Here is a 17,783-nt window from a genome sequence, read left to right on the forward strand (position 1 = left end):
TGTTACAGCGACAGCCAAGTCGGATCGTAACGGTCAGCCCTCACACCCGCTCTGTCACCAACACGCTTTGTCAAGTGCCATAATTCAAAAGGAATAAGCATTCGATATCTAAATAAGTCACTAAAATGCCAGAGAACTGGAAAAAGAAAAGTCTGTGGGTGTCCTGCCCAAAGACACAACAGCAGGATGTACAGTGTGCCAGTTCACGGGCAAACATTAAATCCCTGTGTTTGAAATGATTTGGCTAAAGGGACTATACGGAGTTTAAAAGTGAGTATTTTCCTCCCCCTACATGTTCAACAATGTCCTAATGTGTAGAATGAGCCTAGACCTGTTCACCACAACTGCCTCTAAAATCCTGCACTGTCACTCAAAAAGGTGCTAATTCGGGTCCGAAGTGCCGTCATGCACGAGCTTAATATAGAAGGTGCAGTTACACGTATGACCTGAGGTGGCAGTAGTGAGTATAAAATGGCTAACTTGCATCTAGCCCCTTTAAAGCCTGACAACCAGGGAAAAAGTTTTGTCCAACAATTTTTTTTTTTCAAATTCCCCAAAGGTAAATAGAAGACCAGGGAAACATGGAGAGGCCATACATGTGAAACTGAACCCTGATGGCAAAGTTAGTCCCACAGAAAACTACAAAAGGTCAACACAAGAACAAGTTTAACGTCCAAAAAACTGTCCATCATCACTTATTTATTGGTTTATTTGGTCGGGACAGTGCAAGTTAATGTACAAGCCAGACCAGATTGTTCATTTCCATCCGTCGTCCCCCATATGCACTCTCAAACACACTCTCATTCATCCTGGCCTATTCTACATGTTTTTAGTACTTATGTTTTGCTTTGTTGGAATGATACTTCAAAAAGTAATCTTAATCTGAGACGCCTTGATGCATGTTTTGTCCACCGTCTCTGGAAGATGGATGGCACTAAAGTGTCTCAGAGCTTCATTTGGCTGAGGTTTCCACTTATGATGTGTGGTTTTCTCTTTGTACTTATTAACTCCATCAAAATGGACAACCCCTCCTGGAACCTCCACCTTAATGTGGTGGAGGGGTTTGAGCGCCCGAATGATCCGGGGAGCTCTGTTGTCGGGGGCTTCGTGCCCCTGGTAGGGTCTCCCAGGGCAAACAGGTCCCAGGTGCAGGTCAGACAAAGAGTGGTTCAGAAGCCCCTTATGAGAGACCAACAGGTCCGTTTAATCGTGAGGCCGTCCTCCCGTGGACCCACCACCTGCAGGAGGAGCCATAAGGGGCTGGTGCAGTGTGATTTGGGCAGCTCCCCCACGACCCGGCAACGGAAAAGTGGAAGAAAATGGATGGATCAGTATCAGTATCAATCATAGTCTCTTCGCAAACCTTCGCAAATACCATCACAAAACTAGCATTGTCTGGAGTTTGGTATCACTGGCATGTGAACTTACAGCTTAGGTGTTCTTGTGGCGAAGCATAAAACAAATCAAGGCTGTTCTTCTAATATACCACCAAGCTAATCTCCTCCTAACCCAGATGTCATTACTTACATGTCACGTACTGAACTATACCGTGCAGCGCTACATTCTCAAACTCCGGCTTTCCGACTGCCCTTCACGCTCCGACCTCCAGATGGCGTCACCACAGGGGACGAAAGGCAACGGGAGGAAAATTAAAAAGTACAGGAGGCTGCTGAAGCGTTGATGAATAGATTGAGAAGGAGGGACAGAGAGGGGCCTGCTGCAAGGAATTATGGGGGGGGAATGTTCTTGACCTGTTTAGCCATATGCCAAGATTTGAGGGGATTTTAAGTGCCTTTTCTCTTACAATATGGCGCATAATTCCTTCACCACAGTCACATTGAGCAGCGGGGGGAGAGATTTGTAGCTACAGCTTTCCTGGGACAGACAGACGAAGAGTTGGCTGTCACTTTGCGCACCAGACTCTACTAATCATGGAAACAGGAGCACAGAAACAGGGGAGAACATATGAAAACTCCCCGCAGAAAAGCTCCACCCAGGCATCGGATTTACCCAGAGTCTTCTCGCTGTGAGGTGAGACGCCTAACCTTCATGCAGCCCCTATTACATCACAGAGTTTAACCACTTCTGTTCATCATGCACAAAGCAGGAAGAGCTCCACAGTGAAGATGAAAGAGGCCCAGTTAGCATCTGGATGTTGTATTTCAAAAATATATATCTAAAGGCAATTGCCAAATGCAGTTACAGTATGTGCTTGCGCTTAGGGCTGGGTAAAGTTAAACGTTTCCAATGCCCGTACTTTATAGACGATAACAATACTAATACCTGAACAATACTTTTTCCGATACCTACATTAAAATATTTGTCATCCAGAACCATAAAACAGAACAATGATGTTGTTGATTCCATAAAAGACAATTTCTTTTAAAGCAGTACTAAGTAACTCTTGCCCCTAGAGGCCATAAGCGCAACAAGGTGTCGTAGCAAGTTACGATTTTTTAATTGTCTTGGAGAGTAAATACTACGCTGACAGGAAAGACGAAGAGAGAGAGTTATATTGCACAAACAATTATACAACGGAAATATTTTTTTTCACTCAAACTTGGCTGTAAATACTGTGTAAAGTGACGCTAGCCCGCTGTTAGCTTTGCCCGTTAGCCTGTTAGCTTCTTCTTCGTGATTCCATTAGTGTGTATTGGTGGCTCCGGTCCGGTGGCAGTCAAGTTGCAAACATGGTTTTCTGGCCAGAGACACCAGGGGGAGATGAAAGACCCTCCAATCATCCCAAAAACACTTGTATTACCCCCACAGGGACTACGAAAAGGATTTATTAAGGTAAACACGTTACTTAGTACTGCTATAAATTTGTAACCAAACAAGTCACTTTCTTTAGTGCTGTCCAGGGACTTGAAAACTTGGTAAAAACTTGGTCTGTAAAGATTTTTTTTTCAGTACCAGCTTTCGATACCTTTGTTTTCCACCACCACTATAACGTGTACAATAGGTGAATCCTCCAGCCAGGTGTTTCTGACCACCAGCCTGGCTGCACATCATGGAGATGGGTCCCCCGAGCGCCACGCTGGCAGCTCACTGCTCCTACAGGTCGCCCCAGAGGCATTGAGGATGGGTCAGATGCAGAGAATGAATTTCCCTACAGGGATTAATAAAGTATACCTTAATCTTAACCTTATTTTGTGCCCACTGCCTCCCGATAGCACATCTCTGATATAAAAGTTGAAAGATTAAATGGAGGCAACAAGTGGTATTTCCACTTAAATTGAGAACCAGCCGTGGCACAACAGCCTGAGCGTTAATGTAGAACCTCTTTAGAGATAGGACAGCAACAGTCAGGTCATATCAGTTTGTTTCCTCCACAAACCCAGTCCCCGCCTCTCCCACAGCGTTAATTATCCATGACATGTGTGTTCGCGCCCGTGCTCGAGCATACGATGTGAATTCACGCCGATGCTAAGCGCCACGCCAGCACGAAATGTCAGCGCTGACGGAGAGCCTGTTAATAATAAATGATCATGTGTGATTGTGCCTTTATGGAGCGCGGTGCGAGAATATAAGGCCTGAATAATACATCTGATTGATAACGGGTGCGTTTCTGTGTAAATGTACGCGGTTTGGAAACTGAAATGAGTTTGTCTGAAGTCACGGCGGACTTCATCACCAAACAGAACAGGTCACGTATTAATGATGGAGACAGAATCACAACGGATACACAAGAGAAACATGCACTGTCAGACCAAAAACGAGTCGCTGTTTCACTGAGATCTTGTATTGATGATGGGAGAATGTGACCACTGCGCGGAGCCTTCTACAGCACACCCCAAATATTCTCAATGGGGTTAATTATTATACCAGCAACTTAATACAACCTTCATTTTTCAGGTCTGAGCCTTTATTTTGAAATCAATACCAAAATATAACAATGCATGTATATTGCTCTTTTGGATCTGGACATTTATTTTGAAAATTATGTCAAAATATAACAATTTATGGACAATACTCTTCTACAGTTAAGGTCAAGGTAGTGACACTAAATTTACACCAGTTACCAATTATTATACTGGAAACTTACTACAACCTTTACTTTTTGGATCTGGACATTGATTTTGAAATTTATATCGACAAATATGTTTATAAATTTCAAATTTGACAATGTATGGATAATCTTCAATACCTTCTACATTTTTTACTGTAGTGGCACCAAATTTACACTAGCTACCAATTATTATACTAGCTTACTACAACCATTATTTTTTGGATCTGGACATTTATTTTGAAATGTTTGTCAATATACGTATGAACATTTGTGGATATTACTCTTTATTAGCTTCTACAATTATGACTGTATTTGCACTAAATTGGCACCAGTTATCAGAGGTGGGAGACTCAAGTCACATGACTTGACTCGAGTCAGACTCGAGTCGCAATTTTCGGGACTTGAGACTTACTTGACCAAAGCTGCAAAAAGACTTGACTTGACTTGGGACTTGCTGTTTGTGACTCGAGACTTAACTTGGACTTGAGGCCAATGACTCTCAATGACTCGCTGTGACTTTATATTTATTATTTATTTTAGTGAAACTGTCGAAAGATCAGGATTCATTTGTAAAAGTGGCGCATCTATGTTTACATTATGGTAATTATCCACATGTGTGTTCAGTTTCCAGACGGAGTGTCTGATCAATACAGAGTATTTAAGGCAGGAGGAAATATCACGTGTTTCTTTGGATGCATTAAAAGTTTTCTAAAGACAGTGAAGAGGAGGAGATTTACGGACAGGAAAACGTTTGAAACAATGGACTGGACCTACAGCGCAGACGGAGCCGCCAGAACCACGATGTAAGAGCTGATTAATCAACAGGAATCTCGGGGCTTTTCGATGTTTTAATTCGTTCACACAAAGTTTACAGCATTTAGAGGTTATTTTACACATCCGCACACAGCCCAGTGACAGCGGGACTGAAGGCTACGCGGAATCTACTTTGAGCAGGGGCGACTCCGAGTATACACGGGCTGGGGCAGTACAGGGGAACCACTGACAGAAAAACTGCCAGAAACTAACAACAATAAAAATATTGTTTGATATTTATCTTTCAGACTGCAGGAAAAAGCAGCTCATATTTAAAAGACTCTGTTTCATTTTTGTTTAAGTCGCCCCCCCGGGCCCCCTTCCTTAAAATGCTATCCCAGTAATTTTGTACATAGACTGGAGCATTTAAAATATATATAGTTTGAATTTTTTGCCGTTTAAATATTAATTAAACTTTAAATCCAAATCCATGAGATTTTAAAAAGTTTGATTTTAGCCTAAATTTTCAAAATTACGGTATCTTGAGAAAGCACTTGTTATTTTCAAGATTAAACACATGAAAAGTAGACACGCTGGCGTTTGTAACTTGAGGTGACTTGCCGGCTAAAGCAAGACTTGACTTGACTTGACTTGACAAAAGCTATGACTTGACTTGACTTGACTTGAGCCCATGACCAATTGACTTGGACTTGCTTAGGACTTGGACCTTAACGACTTGGACTTGACTCGAGACTTGCATTTAGTGACCACCTCTGCCAGTTATTAAGGGGACTATACAGGGTTTAAAAATGTTAAAATTATGTACTTTTCTCCTCCTCATATCACATTTTCAAACCTCAGTCGACACCAGAGCTGTTCTGAAGCACGGAGACACTGCAGAAAGTCAGAGGACAGAAGTACGTCCTACCTTGGTGCGTCAAAGCTGTCGTAGGATCCCACAGTGTAATGTCGGAATAAGCGTTTGGCTCGTTCGCCTCGGCTCTCTGAAAACACAAACACGTTGAGCTGCTGGAACAAACTGAATGTGTTGAATGTTAAGGCGGGTTCACCTCACGAGTCTGTCTGAAGTTCAGTTTTAAAATAAAGAAAGAGTCCAAGCGCAGACAAGCCAATGAGGATGAAGTGGGAAAAGTTATTGTAAAACAGTTATTCAAGTCGTTGAGATTTAAAAAGGGGTCGACAAATGCCATTTTTAAAAGGAGCTTATGCAGCATCTACTTTTTTGAGTTTTAAGCTTGTTATAATGTTCCTCCCCATCAAAAACAGACCTGGAGAAAGATTGGAGACCTGGAGAGATTTTGCGTCATTTACACTGAGTAATCAAGTTCAATTTGGTTGTTTATTCTTCAAAAACTGTGCGCATTCTGTCCAATAACACGATCCTTGGCCATGTCATGTCCTTAAACCATCACCAAACACAAGTCGTTTTGCACTGGAAACATGTTGAGCTGCAAAATTATAGTTTGTATGATCTTTTCACATTTACATTTCTCCCTCCTGCCTGCAGAGGGCGCTCTAACTTCACTTCGAGGTTCAAACCAACACTGTCCATGCTGATTTATGTATTTTCCTTATACACACATACACACCAGTGTTAATTTTGACAGCATATTTTATTTTAGTTTTAGTCTTAGTCTTTTGACTAAAATGAAATTTAATTTTAGTCGAGATTTAGTCAAAAAAAAGCTTTTCAATTTTAGTTTAGTTTTAGTCGACTAAAATTGCATGTCAATTTAGTCGACTAAATTTAAGACTAATTTAGTCGACTTAGCATTTGTGATATTCATTATAATCATATTTAATCTTGTTCCTCTGCTTCATGGAGCTGCTCCACATGAACAAAGCTCAGAGCTGATCATTTGGCAGAGAATTTACATGATCTGAGGCTCTTTCAAACGGTCAATAGAAGTTTGGATGATTTTAGTCTCTCCTTTTCATTTTTATTTAGTCTTATTTTAGTCGACTAAAATATCTGGACATTTTAGTCATAGTTTTAGTCTCATGAGAAACTTTTAATTTAGTTTTAGTCCAATTTTAGTCGTCAAAAATATCACTTTGACTAAAATTAAGACTAAATATTTTAGTCGACAAAATTAACACCGATACACACACACACAATATTTAAAAGCAGTACAAAATAACTTGTTTACCTTAAGAAATCCTAGTCCCTCTGGGGGTAATACAAGTGTTAATGGGATGATTGGAGGGTCTTTCATCTCCCCCTGGTGTCTCTGACCACAAAACCACAATTGCAACTTCGCTGCCACCGGGTCGGAGGCCCCAATTCACACTAATGGAATCACAAATTAGAAGCTAACAGGCTAACGGGTAAAGCTAACTGCGGGCTAGCACCACTTTAACAGTATTTACAGCCAAGGTTGAGTGAAAAAAAATGTAAATACTAGAGTAAATACTACGCTGACAGAAAAGACAAAGGGAGAGATGGATATGGTACATTGTGCCACAACTCAATGACACAATAATACTTCTAAAGTGGCGCTATCCCGCAGTTAGCTTTGCCCGTTAGCCTGATAGCTTCTTCTTCGTGATTCTATTAGGCAGGGGAGTTGCAAGGGTGGTTTTCTGGACAGGGACACCTGATGAAAGATGAAAAGATGAAAGAGCCCCCAATCATCCCATTATTACCCCAGAGGAACTACGGAAAGGATTTATTAAGATAAACAAGTTATTTAGTTCTTTTTTAAGTTGTTAAATAAGTATGAACATTTGATTTGGACATGAATAATCAGACGTATTTGATTTGAACAAAAATGAATGTGATGGTTTTGTATCTTTGAATATTTGTAAATACTGTACATAAAATAAAATAAAACACCTGTAAATACTGCTAATGATTGTTTTAAAAAGACAATTAAGTTCAGATCGCACCACACAGGAAAGAAAACGGCAACAACATCCAGATTTGCAAAGTAAATACCCTCTGCACGGACTTTATTCACTATTTTGTACACAATAGCCTCGACACTTCCACACTGTAGGGGTTTGTTCTCACTTTATAGATCACAAAAACAAGCTTGCATTGCTCCCTTTGACATTGCTTTTCTCTGCCCCTCTGTTCCTCGCAGACTGGGGCAAGCTTCAAAGCGACATGACAGGGGTTTACAGCTCGCCTGCCCCTAAATAGTTATTTATTATTTTATTAGCTGTTTTACTTTCCTGTCATTCGGAATCGGATGAAGTGGAAATCTGGGCGTCATAAATATGAGACCGTCCATCTGCGTTACGTAACCGCGTGATTGGCTCTACTCCAGGTTTGTATTTGACGAGGGAAACCTGTAGCGTCAGACACTGAGGGGGAGTCACTGACCTGAGCGGTTGTCCTGCTTCAGCACCACCTCCTCCACACAGTCTGAGGGGAACCAGCCCGTCCTGCCGCGGACCGTCCCCTCCCAGTACCCGCCCTCTCCGATGCTCAGCACTGAAACGCATCAGAGCCAGAGGGCAGCGGTCAGCGAGGGGCCGGGTCACAAAAACTCGTGTTAAAAAGAAACATGTACACTGCAAGAAAGGAATATTTAGATTAGGTAAAATGACATGAATTTGGAATAATCATAGTAATTTTTCTTACTAGTACAGCAGGTTTACCTAATCAGCTCCAACACAGTGCACCACTAAATTTAAACAATTGCCATTTTGTCAGCAAATTGTGCTAAGACTTAAAAACACTAATAATGGAAGTTAATTAGGAATATCATGATTAAAACTGAATTTTTACATTTTTCAAGTACCGTGTTTTCCGAACTACCAGCCTTGGCAACTACCTGGGCAGCATGGAGGCATAACTGCACCGATGACAAGCCTCTCCCGGCAGCACGTTGTTCAAGCTCTCATTTGCGAACTCATTCCTCTAGCCGTGGCCATCTAGCTTATAGCCTGCGAAAAGCTTTTTTTGTTTTCTTCATCGCGGTAAGAGTAAGCTCCACATTTCGCCAGTCCCTCTCAAGTTTCTCGCTCACTCCAAACTTGTACACTGGTACACTAAAGGCTCGGTTCCACCTACCCTACTCTACACAACCTGCATTTGAAATGCTTCCACCCATTTTACTGGTACTTTTTTAGTACCAGCTTGGCCCTGGTACTAGCCAGACCAAGCAGGTAATGTTTCCATGGATACAGCCAAAAGCAAAGCCAAATCCATAGATACAGACGGCATCTCTGGATTCACCCATATATGGTAATGTTTGAAAACAGTTAAGGGGGAAAACAATTTGGAGAAAAATCTAACCTTTTTCTAATTATTCAAAAACTACTTTAACAAATGCTGAAATATGAACATAGTTTTCTACTAAATAAAGATACAAAGACATGGAGAGGAGCAAAGAGGTTCAACAGCCCATAGATAGATAACTAGCGCAAGCTACCACTGCCGCTTTTTTTTTTTTTTTTTCGCTTCTACTGAACAATCTGCTGGGAATAAACATCCATATGGACCCGATTTAGACTTTACTTTATGTGTATGTGATAAATAAGTTAATATTTCACCAGAAAATGGCTAAACTGTGTACCCCAGAAGATTCTGTTTGCCCCCTTGGCGAAGCCACGCCCCCCTTCAATGCTGTCTGTATCTATGGATTAGTTCTGCAGTGTGGCTTTCAGAACAAACAACCTGCTGAATTCAAGTCACTCTAACCAATCTAGATAGTTTTATTGCAGCGTACAAACGGAAAAAAGTACATGTACCAAATCAATGGGACAAAAGGACAGACAGGGACATGCTACATACTCACCAAGTCATACATACCTGACGACACTTTAGACTCACTCACAATCACACACAATTTCATACCTGCAGGAGACAGTGGGACAGACAGAGACAAGACCTCATACTACGATCGGGACGGGACACACAGCGGGGCAGGCTACGGGCCATAGGCACACGGGCAGAGCAGCCAGAATGCACTCAAGTTAGAGAATGTTTACTGCTCAAGTCACTGCAGGTGAACAGGGGAAAAATACACTTTCGAGATATCGATTTGAAGCTTTTGCTGTGGATTACTGACATAAATATAGCGAAAAACATGTATTGTAGGTTTTCTGTCATTTTATGTTTTCATATAAATTGCTTAAATTACCTAAAAAATCTTAAAAATTGATAGAGATGGGTTTAAGTTTGGAGGTACGAGAGGAACAGCTGATAAAGAGAAACCGTCATCAGGGCTCATGCGTCAGTCTGAGCGTGGGAAACTCTGTTGCCAACTCGCTATTAACCTGCAAAAAAGAGCTACGTTTGCTCTCTCTCGCAACACCGACATACGTGTCTTATTTAATTGATGATAAATGTATAAATCACGTGTTTAAAGCGCCACATGGTTTGAGAAAAGCCTTTAAAAGGAATAGGCCACCGTTTTTACATACTGAGATATGTTCTTACCTTAGCTTAGACGAGTTCTTTTGTACCTGTCTGGTCTTTACGCGTGCCCTCAGTCACGTAAACACAGCACAGACGGCGTTAGCATTTAGCCTCTCCTCCACTATAGCTCCAAACAAGGTGAAGATAGAAGCTACCAAGCTCTTCCACGTTTTCCCTATTTAAATATGGTTACGTGAATGCCACATGATAAAGTACAGTTACACAAAATCAAACAATGCGGATAAAGAGGGAAACTATATTGTAAGGCGTAATAATACCAGGAGTAGTTCGACATCCGCACAGTATAGTGAGGATATTACTGCGCGGATGTCGAAGTAGTCCTGGAGGAGAGGCTAAATGCTAACGCCGTCTGTGCTGTGTTTATGTGACTGAGGGCACGCATGAAGACCAGACAGGTACAAATGAACTTGTCTAAGCTAAGGTAAGAACATATCTCAGTATGGAAAAACGGTGGCCTGTTCCTTTAAAGTGCTGTGACGCGTTCCCATGTGCGCTGGCCTCAGGATGTTAAGAGAGAAAACAACATCTCAACATTGACCAGTGCGTGAAGAATTAATGTTTTCAATTGCTGTGTCTTGCTTCAATAATGTTTATTCATGTTTTTCATAATCAAAATTGGCGACTTAATTTTCTAGACAAAAGCAAAGAGTCATGATTAATAATATGCTCAGTGGAATAAATTATACACAGTCATGAAAAGTTGCTAGGCCTAAAAACAACTCATCTTTGCTGCCCTCTGCTGGTTCAGTCTGGAGGATTTCTAAGACAACTTTTCATTTACCAGTGACTGAAAACTATGATTTATTAAAGATTTTCTGTGGATGTGTTTACGTGTAGTGTAAGGCAACACACTGCAGGAGCATAGGAAAAATATAACAAATGAATTGAATAAATGTTATAAATATTATAAATGACAAAATTTACCAATAATTTCAGCAATGAGTACTTAATATTTGAGAGAGCCAGGTTTATTTTATTGACAAATTAGATGCAAAGATTTTGGATATCATATTTCTATTATCTAGTCTTAGTCAATCTACCTTAAAAGTGGGAAAAACAGAGTAACAAATGAGAAATAAGTCTGACTTTTGTCTCAAGCGTCTCCTTTTAATTGTTTGTCTCCCAAATATCTCTGATAAACGGTATAATCCTCAAAGCTGCTGATCAAACTCACTGCGTTTTGTGCCTTAGCCCTGACGCGGTTACAGTTTATAAAGAAAGCCTGGGCCCGAGCCAAAGACACAGGTGAGAGCAGATGGTTCGACATATGGACCTCACACACTGGATTATTATCACAGACTAAACGGAGAAGAGGTGAATCATACAGAACCCTTTACTGTCTGTGAATGTGCCGATGGAATGGGCTGATATTGCTCACTCGAATAGTTGCAAACAGTAACTAGTTGTGTAATTGTGATTTGATTGCTTAGATGATGGAAACTGATGCTCCCAGACATGTCCATTGAATCCGTATCCATCGACATCTAACACCCTTCGTTTGACCTTCATTTCTCCCTTTTTTACTGCCACAGAGAGGCTCAGGAATTACTACAACCACAGGGTTTAATTATGTCATTTCAAACTTTTAGAGACAGACACTGATCAGTTCCTGCCAACATTGATGGTGCGTTCCAGGTAACGGATATTTTTCCCACTTGAAAATTATGACTTACGACCTCAGAGCGTTCCAGGTGATTAAACATATTTCTATGGGTTAAACTCATATGTAAACAAAACAGCTAATGCTAATAGTTAGCTCATATAGATACAGACGGCATCTCTGGAATGGCCATATATGGTCATGTGTGAAAACAAATTTAAACTTTCTCTAATAGAGTTCGGGAATGTGATGTCATATCGCTAAGCATTATGGGATTAGCAGCAATTGTAAACTAATGGAGATTTTAAAGGTTAAAATACTGGAGTTATTGATCACATTAACACAGTGAGTTAGATGTATTTACCAGCAGTAACTCAGCAGCTAAATATAGTTTTCTACTAAATAAAGATACAAAGACATAGGGAGGAGCAACAGCCCATAAATACATAAAAAATGGCAAACGTTAACATGATGCTACATGTTAGCACATCGCTAATGCTAGCGCTAGCTAGCGCTGGCTACGATATGGACCCGATTTAGACTTTACATTTACTTTATTAGTATGTGATAAATAAGTTTATATTTCACCAGAAAATGGCTAAAAAGTGTGAAAAACTGTGTTTCCCTGAAGATTCAATTTTCCACCTCGGCGAAGCCACGTCCCCTTCTATGACACTCTGCCGTCTGTATCTATAATGCTAACGTTTTATGAAGGTTTCTACAAACCATATATAATTAAAAACATGCGTCACAACGTTATGTTGAAAGCTGTGACCAAAAGTAACATTCACTTCACTGATGCAGTGGTTTTGTTACAGTTTTAACATGAGCAGTGCTGCTCCACTGGGGGCGCCGTTACTGTCCTCATCTCGTATACGAATTTGTAGCAGTCTTGAGGTTTCCGAGTTTCCAAGTTGTAATTACCTATTCGAGCGGCGTTCCAAGGCATTTTTCCAAGTGGGAGGTGGGAAATTTACCAGTTGCCTGGAACGCACCATAAGTCCATGGAAAGCTGGCTGTTATCCCCCAATATGGCGCTGACTGTCCTGCGTTGCCATGGAGATCAGCTGTGATACGTCACTTACAATAAACCATAGAAATAAAAAGGAGAAGCGGAGTCTGTTCGCCTGCTCAATGTATTTTCCCTATAGCCGTTAGCATTAGCCACCAAACGTCGCAAATTATGAACGATCCATCACTAATGAATGTACAGATCTTTTGAGATTTTACTTGTACACATTAGTGTCTAAAAGTGTCCTCTGAGCTAAATGCTAACTCAAATTCAGCTACGTTTCTGCTTGTTGTGAGGTTGGAATCACATCCAGCGGCCCCTAAACATCATCTTATGAGATGTTCCTGATAAAGAAACCAAAGAAATGACATAAATGCCATGAAAAGGACAAAACATACCTCGCCATACATTAGTATTGCGCCTGTCTTCCCTATTCATATGCATGGGGATGGAAAGTTCCGGGACTCGACGGCTAACAACATGTGTATATATAGTTAGTTTTGCATCTTACTGTGTATTATGATTCTGAATTTACATCTTTGACAAGTCATAGACCTCACAGAAGCTTAACACTATGCTTCCTCATCCTTCAGCATGTCCACAAAACCAGATACAGAAAAGTCTCCCTGTCTGTTCTTCTTCACAGAATATTGTGTGCGTCTTGTAACGGAAAGTACAGACCCTCTCGTGGGACACATTACTCTACATATTTTTGATACATTACTCACAAGACAGAAAAATGGGGAAGACGTGTTGAACATTTACGGAGTCGACACAGAGAAAGCTTTTCCGGGTCACGACATACACATACTGACCTTTGACCCTGTCGCCCTTGTTGAAGCTGATCTCTCGTTCGCCCTGAGCCGAGTGAGTGCGCGTCGCCACAAAAACCCGGCCCGGGACGGCGCTGTAGAGGCGTCTGCGCTGACCGGCCGTCTGCCCCGCGGCCGAAGAGGGGGCAGGGGCAGGACTGGGAACAGGGAGAGAGAAAAGGCTCAATCTCGCTTTATGTCCTGTTACCAGAAATCACCAGTCACTAAACTCCCTAAAAGTGAAAAAAGGGTAAATATTTATAAAATAGTGCAGTTCTCACCCCCCTCGTCGGCTCTGTCGGCTGCGGTCCTCTTTGTCGGGGATCCTGCCACGGGACGGGGAGCGGGTGCGGGCCCCTCGGGGACTGCTAGAGCTGCGCAGCGTCCCTGTGTGCTTATAGCCCTGGGACACAACAGGACACAACTCTTCACATGCTACTCTTTATACATGTCTGTTCCAGAATAACAGCACTTTTAGTTTTTCTTTTCTTATCTTTTGTAAGTTTTTGCTTCCTAAACACCAGGGAGCACCTTTACAACAGAGCAATTTGGTATTTTACTTTACAGACCAAAAATGTGTTTCTAAATCCCACATCAAACGCAGATTGTAGTGTCAAGAAGAAACTGTTAAAACCACAGTGTCAACAAAAGCCAAAGTTCTGTGTTTTTAATATCACCAGACTCGGGACCCCACCACTGTGGAATTCATTTAGCATTTATAATAATGCCCTAACCCTATAATAATAATGTCAAGCGCAAAACATTTTAAATCTGGTTGGCTCAAAGGAACAGGCCACCATTTTTACATATTGAGATATGTTCTTACCTGAGCTTAGACGAGTTGATACGTACCTGTCTGGTCTTTGTGCGTGCGCTCAGTCAAGCAAATGTTGTTAGCAGCAAAGGTATAGCTCTTAACTGGGGTGAGTTAGAAGCGACCAAGCTGTTCCACGTTTTCCCTATTTAAATACAGCTACGTGAGTCTTTATATGATCCAAGTCTAGTTACACAAAATTAAACATGTCGATTGTCTAAGCGGATAAAAAGGGGCACTATATTGTGAGACGTAACACCAGCAGTACTTCGACGTCCGCACTGTAATATCGTCAAAAATGAAAACAACATTTGTGTGACTGAGCGCACGCACAAAGACCAGACAGGTGCACATCAACTCGTAAAAGCTCAGGTAAGAACATGTCTCAATATGTAAAAACGGTTGCCTATTCCTTTAATTCACTAAAACATACACTTTAAAAAAAAAATCAAAAATACATGCATTTTAATGTTATGAATGCTACAATACAAACATTGTCTTCAATTCATTTCGCGAGCCCCACTTTGGGAACCCCTGTCTTATACAATGCTGAATGAGTGTAAAACACTTATCCTGTAACAATAACTATTGACTTTGTTCAATAAATGGCAGACAAGGATTTTTGTGCTCAATACTATTCTGTACATTTATTCACATTTTTTTCTCCAATGTTACTAATGCTAGAACAATTTTAAAAGTAGTAGATTGTTGATCTTAAAGTGATTTACTTTTTTTGGGGTATTATTTAGTAAGTCTTTAGCTTCTGAGCTGAAGACATTTGAGATCTACAAATTTCTTCTTCTGAAACATTGAAGAGTCACCAAGAGCCCCCAAGGAGGCAACAAGGTATCCGGGCAAGACTCACAGCTAAGCTACACAAATCTTGCCTACTATGACACGGCACGGGCGCAGCAGTTAGCGTCCTGAGTTCAATTCCCACCAGGACGGGGCCTGGTGAGGAGTTTGCATGTTCTCCCTGTGTCATAGGTTTCCTCCGGGTACTCCGGTTTCCCCTACCACTAAAAACATGTACAATAGGTGAATCCTCCAGCCAGGTGATTCTGACCACCAGCCTGGCTCCACATCATGGAGATGGGTCCCTGGGCGCGGCACTACCGTCGCCCACTGTTCCTTACGGGTTGCCCCAGCGGCATCCAAGGATGGGTTAAATGCAGAGGACAAATTTACAATAAAGTAAACAAACAAAACTATTGACTAACTTATTTTCGTTCACTGGAGAATGAGATGGATTATATGTGTCTGCTACGCTCTTCCCAGAAGATGTTGAAAGACTGTAGTGGAGCGGAGGGAGCTGAGCAGGAGGAAGGAGGAGGTGGAGGAGCTGAACAGTGCAGGACACCACGCTCTGAAACAGGGACAAACCCAGGAGGTGCTGCACCGTTTCACTGAAGGCAGCCAGCCAGGTTTCCTCCAGGTCCTCCGGTTTCCTCTACCTCCAAAAACATGCTGGTCAGGTTGGCCCACAGTGGCGGCGCGGCTCAGGTGCAGAGGCTCAGGACTAACACCTGAACGCAATTTTGTTGTACAGTTGTGCTTGACAAATAAAGCACTTGCTTAGTTTCAGTGGCATCAAGTGGTCTTCAAAAATACAGCTAAGCAAAATCGTTTTTCCGTCAAAATATAAATAAAAAAATAAACTTCTAAATTTTGTAATCATGACCTAAACCTTCATACTATTTACTTTTTATTGCCTATAGTTTATAATATCTTTCTTTTACCAGAGTAAATACATGAACATTCTGTGTCCATTTTGCAAGTACACGACACATTACTTCCCATTGCAGTAATTTATCATAATGTGTTGCTTTGTATAAAAATGTCTGTGTTGGGGCCAGTTTACGTGCACATAATAAAAACAGCATACATTAAACTCTGCGTATGAATTTATGACGTGAGCCTCCGTTATGTAAGACACGGCTCGATACCCGTGCGCTGTTGGATAATTCATTTTACTCACTGAACGTAATTAACACAGATGCGTAATCGTGACAGAGTGGTTTATGGACTCCTGCCTTTTCACAGGGGCATTAGAGAAAGCACACGATGGAGGCAGATTAACGTGTGTTCTGTGGACTGTTATTACATGGAAGCATGATCCCGTATTCAACCTCTATCCATAATATAGCATTTTCAATAAAAAGTCGGCAAAAAGAAAATCAACAACTTTAAACATTAACTTATTCATTAGCCTGATCATTGATATTCAGACTTTGTTTTGTTAGTACTTGGGGTGTAACTCAGTTCATTTTATCAAGGTGCAAGTGCAATACAAATAATAAGTAAGCCTAAATGTTCATTTATTAGGCAGTATTTATAATCTTTGAATGAAATTGGCCATGTTTTCTATGCAAAATGAAATCGAAAACAAAATCGTAGTGTTCTAAAGTAAAAACAAATGCAGTGCACTGTCACGTTTAGGCCATGTGCTCGTTAAGTTTTTGGTTTCTGCTTTAGACGGCAGTGAAAACATGCACAGAGCAGCATATTTGATTTGATTTGGGCTGTTCCTGGACAACAATCTGCTTGTGCCTTTTTGGAAACAAAGCTTTTGAGGCCGGATTATTATTATTATTATGACCAAGATTGGATCTGACAATCCGTGACGCACTGGATCTATCATTCACCGCAGCCTGGTCACCAGCAGGAGAAACCTTTACAAAGCCTCACAGAATTCGTGTGTTTTTGGAGGAACTTTTGCAGGTCTTGAGTGTCTGCAGCCTTCAGCTTATGGTTAGTGACGATGATACACATGTGCCCCGTTTGAGTACGAGCGTCGTAACGATTCACTTGTCTTTTCCAAGGCGATAAAGCTACTATGCACTTTTAGCTAACGGGCGGATCTGTATACCAGCAGGGGTGAATGACCAACAAACAAACAAACAAATGAAATAACGTTGGACAAATCCCGCTCAAAAGCTCAAGCATGAACCCATTGAACAACACAAAATGACGCACTAAGGCGCGTGAAAACTAAAGGTTTTATAGTCCATATAGAGTCTATAAATATGAGGTCCAGACCAGCCTTGATCCCACCGCAGGCCCGGTTCTATGTGGCAAAATAAACACGGTTAGAGCAACAGGTTATGTGGCCATCGGTAGTCAAGTTACTCCCGAGCCACTGCCCTCCCGTGCACCCGAAGTCAGACCAGACACTCCCTGCTCCGTGAAGCGTTAATCCACCACCGTCAATAGATGATTTAGTTCCAAAACAGGTTATAATCCACAAAAAAGGTTAGCTCCCAGCAACACAACTCTGGAAAAGTGTCCCAAGTCGGTGTGTGACGTCATATCTCTCACTGCAGAGCTTATAAATTAAAAGATATAGACTAAAACTTGCACCGTCACTTTA

General features: G+C 41.4%; 1 protein-coding gene across 1 annotated transcript in view; it reads right to left on the minus strand.

Annotated features, from left to right (window-relative positions):
* shank1 (SH3 and multiple ankyrin repeat domains 1) overlaps positions 1 to 17,783 on the minus strand; it is a 176,761-nt gene that overhangs the window by 47,561 nt on the left and 111,417 nt on the right. Inside the window, exons 12-15 of the mRNA XM_079564648.1 lie at positions 13,881 to 14,002; positions 13,603 to 13,757; positions 8,112 to 8,222; positions 5,691 to 5,766 (exon numbers count right to left, since the gene is read on the minus strand). Coding sequence (XP_079420774.1) covers positions 5,691 to 5,766; positions 8,112 to 8,222; positions 13,603 to 13,757; positions 13,881 to 14,002 — 464 coding nt within the window. The remainder of the gene's footprint in view (positions 1 to 5,690; positions 5,767 to 8,111; positions 8,223 to 13,602; positions 13,758 to 13,880; positions 14,003 to 17,783) is intronic.

Source organism: Gobius niger (genome assembly GCF_951799975.1).
Source record: "Gobius niger genome assembly, chromosome: 10".
Classification (NCBI taxonomy): domain Eukaryota; kingdom Metazoa; phylum Chordata; class Actinopteri; order Gobiiformes; family Gobiidae; genus Gobius; species Gobius niger.